This window comes from Chenopodium album, chromosome 7, assembly GCF_948465745.1.
Source record: "Chenopodium album chromosome 7, dcCheAlbu1.1, whole genome shotgun sequence".
Taxonomy (NCBI): domain Eukaryota; kingdom Viridiplantae; phylum Streptophyta; class Magnoliopsida; order Caryophyllales; family Amaranthaceae; genus Chenopodium; species Chenopodium album.
This window is the reverse complement of record NC_137840.1, coordinates 76,361,029-76,365,106: the sequence shown is the minus strand read 5'-3', so window position 1 is coordinate 76,365,106 and position 4,078 is coordinate 76,361,029. Positions and strand designations below refer to the sequence as shown.

The following is a 4,078-nucleotide window of genomic DNA, read 5'->3' as shown; positions in this document are numbered from 1 at the left end:
TACTTGAAATTAGGAGACACACACCCTTTCATTATTAAAAGCTTAACACAATTCACCACATATCACAGCTAAGAAGAGTAACATCAAAAGTTAAAAACACAATCATAGAAAGAAATAGCCCAATATACTCATCAATGTAGCAAATTAATTTTGTAGCATTCCTTAAAAAATAGACATCCCATCCCATCCCATCCCATCCAATCCCATCCCATCCCATCCCAATGTCTTTTCTTTTTGAATTTACTAATTATTTTTGTAAAAAAGTGTATGGGTATAAAATGACCCCAAATATAAGTTTTAAAAAAAAAAGAAAAGAAAACAATAAATAGTCCTACCATATATATGTCCTTGCTGTCAAGTAGCTGGGAAATGACGAGGGAGTAGTCCAGCGAATCTATTATTCCTCTCTTATTCTCTCTCTCTCTCTCTCTCTCTCCACCCTCCCCTATTCTCCATTCCCTTCACTCTTGACTTCTTCTTCTTCTTCTTCCTTCTCCCAACTCTCCTCTCAATCCCTTAAACCCATCAACAATCTCACCCTTTAAAATGCCCACCTACCATTAATCCCCTCAATCCACCCTTCCAATTACAATGATCACCGATTTCCGGCGGATTATTCTCGCCGTAATTACAACCATAATCTTCCTCGTAATCCTCAGATTATTCCTAAAACGAAAAATTCGAACTTCTAAATTCAAAAAATGGTGGCGATTAATCTCTGATAAATTTCACGATCATCAATTTCTTAAAGTCCCGGAGTTTAACGATAATTCCCAGGAAAACCAACTTTTCCGGCGAGTTTCTCTCTACCTTAATTCCCTTGAATCGTTGGAACACTCTGATTATACCAACCTAATTTCCGGCTCTAAACCCACCGACATCCTCCTCTCTCTTAACCCTAATCAAACCATTGTTGACGAATTCCTCGGCGCTCGTCTTGTTTGGACATACGACGTCGTTTCATCCGACACCGCCGCAGAAAAATCCTTCCTCCTGAAGATCAGAAAACGCGACAAACGCCGCGTTTTGCGACCTTATCTCCAACACATCCACACTGTCTCCGACGACATCGACCACCGTGTGAGGGACATTCGGTTGTACACAAACTCCTCTTCTGGGTGGAAAACGACGCCGTTTTCTCACCCGGCAACATTCGAGACAGTTGCAATGGATCCCGAATTGAAGAACAAAGTCAAATCCGATCTCGAAACGTTTCAGAAATCGAAGCAGTATTACCACCGACTTGGCCGCGTTTGGCGGCGGAGTTACCTTCTTTACGGACCTTCAGGAACAGGTAAATCAAGCTTCGTCGCTGCGATGGCCAAGAGTTTATCATACGACGTTTACGACCTTGATATCTCCAAAGTGTCAGGTGATTCCGACCTTAAATTCCTCCTCCTTCAAACAAGCCCTAGATCATTAATTCTCGTGGAAGATTTCGACAAATACGTCGCCGGGAAAAACACCTCATCGCCGTCGTCTTCGGCGGCGGTAACAATTTCCGGCGTACTCAATTTCATGGACGGAGTGGTTAACTCCTGCTGCGAGGAAAGGGTGATGGTGTTCACCATGACAACGAAAGAAGATATTGACCCGGCAATACTACGGCCGGGTCGGGTTGATGTTCATATTTATTTCCCTTTGTGTGATTTTAACAATTTCAAGAATTTGGCGAGTAATTATTTAGGAGTGAGAGAACATAAATTGTTTTCTCAAGTGGAGGAAATGTTCAACAATGGTGTTACAATGAGTCCGGCTGAAATCGGTGAGTTAATGATGGTAAATCGGAACTCGCCGAGTCGGGCGATAAAATCGGTAATCAATGCACTGCAAACGACGTCGTATAGTAACGGAGTTGTAGAGAGTTGCAAGGGTACGCCGAAAAACGGGTTCCGGTCAGCAAGGGAATCGGTGGATGAGCCGTTTGACTCAGTTGCAGGAATTGGGTGTAGAGATGGTGTGAAAGAGATCAGGAAATTGTATGGGTTTTTGACAAGAAAAAGTGGCAGAAAATCTGATTCGTTCGATTTGGGTACGTGATCATCAACGCCTCAGGTTGATTTTTTTTTTTTTTTTTCATTTTTTTTGGGTTGTGTTGTAAAAAATGATTTTACAGGAATATATTTAATAATATTGGAAATTTTTTGGGCTACAAAAGTTAGAAAAAAAAAAAATGGAGGGAGAACACTAGAACAGGAAGGTGGAAGAACATGGGAAAAAACTCCATGATTTTCAATTATTCAAATTGTTCATAGTACTATTATTATTATTATTAAAATTTGTTGGACTGTATAATTAGTTTTAGAAGTTTATGTTTAGCATACTCTTTTTTTTTTTTTTCCTTTTTGTTAATTGGGGGTTAAAGTTGAACCCTATGATAGATTGGGGATTGTAAATGATTATTTTTTTACTTTAAACAAGTATAGAAAAGAATTTCAGATATTGTAGATTTTACAGTAGTTTTGTGCTTCCCTTTTAGTTTTCTATTATTGGCTAATTATAAGAATTTAGTAGCATTCTCAAATTGTGCATTTGCATTGGATAATTCAATGTATAAGATTAATATGAAGCTCAAAATTGAATTACTACCTCTGTTTTAAAATATGATTATTGTTAAAGGAGATGGAAATTTGATCATCTGTACTTCAACAAATAAGTGCAATTTACTCACTATGTACGTATAGTGAGTATTTAATTTTGCGTTGAAAAGTGCTTTGAAGTTTGACATCTTAAATGTAAAAGGGGCAATTTTTTTAAAAGTTGATGAGCTACTTTCTGAATCATAAATGATAAATGCACATGATGATTTAAATTAGCTCATCAAATTTTTAAACACCTTCTTTCAATGTCATGACCAACTTTGATTGAAATATCTAATTGTTTCTCTATTTGGAATCAGATTTACATCAATATACTGTACTACTTGTCTACTCCCTTCTACTCAAATTTTCTTTCATATAACTTCTCACCTATATTGAAGAAAAAGATATTATTACAAAAATCATAAATTTTGCGTATGTTTTAAAGATATTATTAGTCCAAGGTGTGTAATATGGTATGCCTAATGCTTTTTATGCCAACACTATCAGAGAGTATCAGTATAATTTTATGCATGTAAAACATCTACTTCCCACCATATACTTTTTTAAGTATGGTATTGATGGATGAGTGCAAGTCAAGATATGAGAATGCTGTAAATAGAAGTATCAAATTTTACCTAAAAAAGTCTAGTTACTTACCAAATGATACATTGATGTTGGTTTAGAAAATCTCAATGCCTTTTTTTTTTTTTTTCCCCTGGAAATCTGGGCATAACTTGACAATAGTCACAGTTTAAATTTGTTGATCCAATAAACACAAGTATTGACCCTTAATCTTAGATAATTGGTTGGGCCTAAACCCTGGTAATTCTTGGAAGTTGGAACCAAAGTACCTAATGCTGGGAAATTATGTGGCATTATAGTTGTGTTAAACAAAGTTGCAAATATTGATCATGTTGTCTTGTAGTATCATATTGTGGTGCAAGACTGTTAGTACTAGTTTAATCAAGATTATTTTGAGGGGATTTCAACAGGTTTTGGGAAATAGACCATTTTTTCTAAAACATTGAGCTAGAATGCCAGATTTACTCCTATAGTCCTGGAGTATTCAATGATCACTTAATATGACTAGAAATTTATCTATTAGTGGTAATTATCCAATTTTAGTAGTGAAAATATATAGTACTGTAGTACTATAAAATATAATCAAATGGTAAAAGGGTAAGATTTTCAAGCAGTTAATAGTCTTAATACTGTGTAATTAGAAATCTTTATTTAGTTACTTGTGCAGAGTGCCTTAGAATCATTTTTAATAACGTCAAGATAAAATTCGCCTTACTATATTCACATGTTTAAATTAGCAACACTTATCAAATATGGAGTAACTTGATTCACCTATCTTTAAGTAAAATTGACAAAAAAATAGTCACGAAAAACTGATTTAGGGCATGTTCGGCAAAATATAGCTGTGAAGGTAGCTGTAGTTGTGGAGATAGCTGTAAGTTGTGGAGATAACGTTTAGCTGTCAACAAGCTGTT

The 4,078-nt window shown here is 35.8% G+C and overlaps 1 protein-coding gene across 1 annotated transcript; it reads left to right on the top strand.

Annotated features, from left to right (window-relative positions):
• The first annotated feature begins 290 nt into the window (after positions 1-290).
• Positions 291-2,438, top strand: LOC145638634 (AAA-ATPase At2g46620-like). The gene has a single exon (XM_081689623.1). It carries the CDS (start codon positions 592-594, stop codon positions 2,038-2,040), a length of 1,449 nt encoding a protein of 482 aa, XP_081545749.1. The 5' UTR covers positions 291-591; the 3' UTR covers positions 2,041-2,438.
• The last annotated feature ends 1,640 nt before the right edge of the window (positions 2,439-4,078 follow it).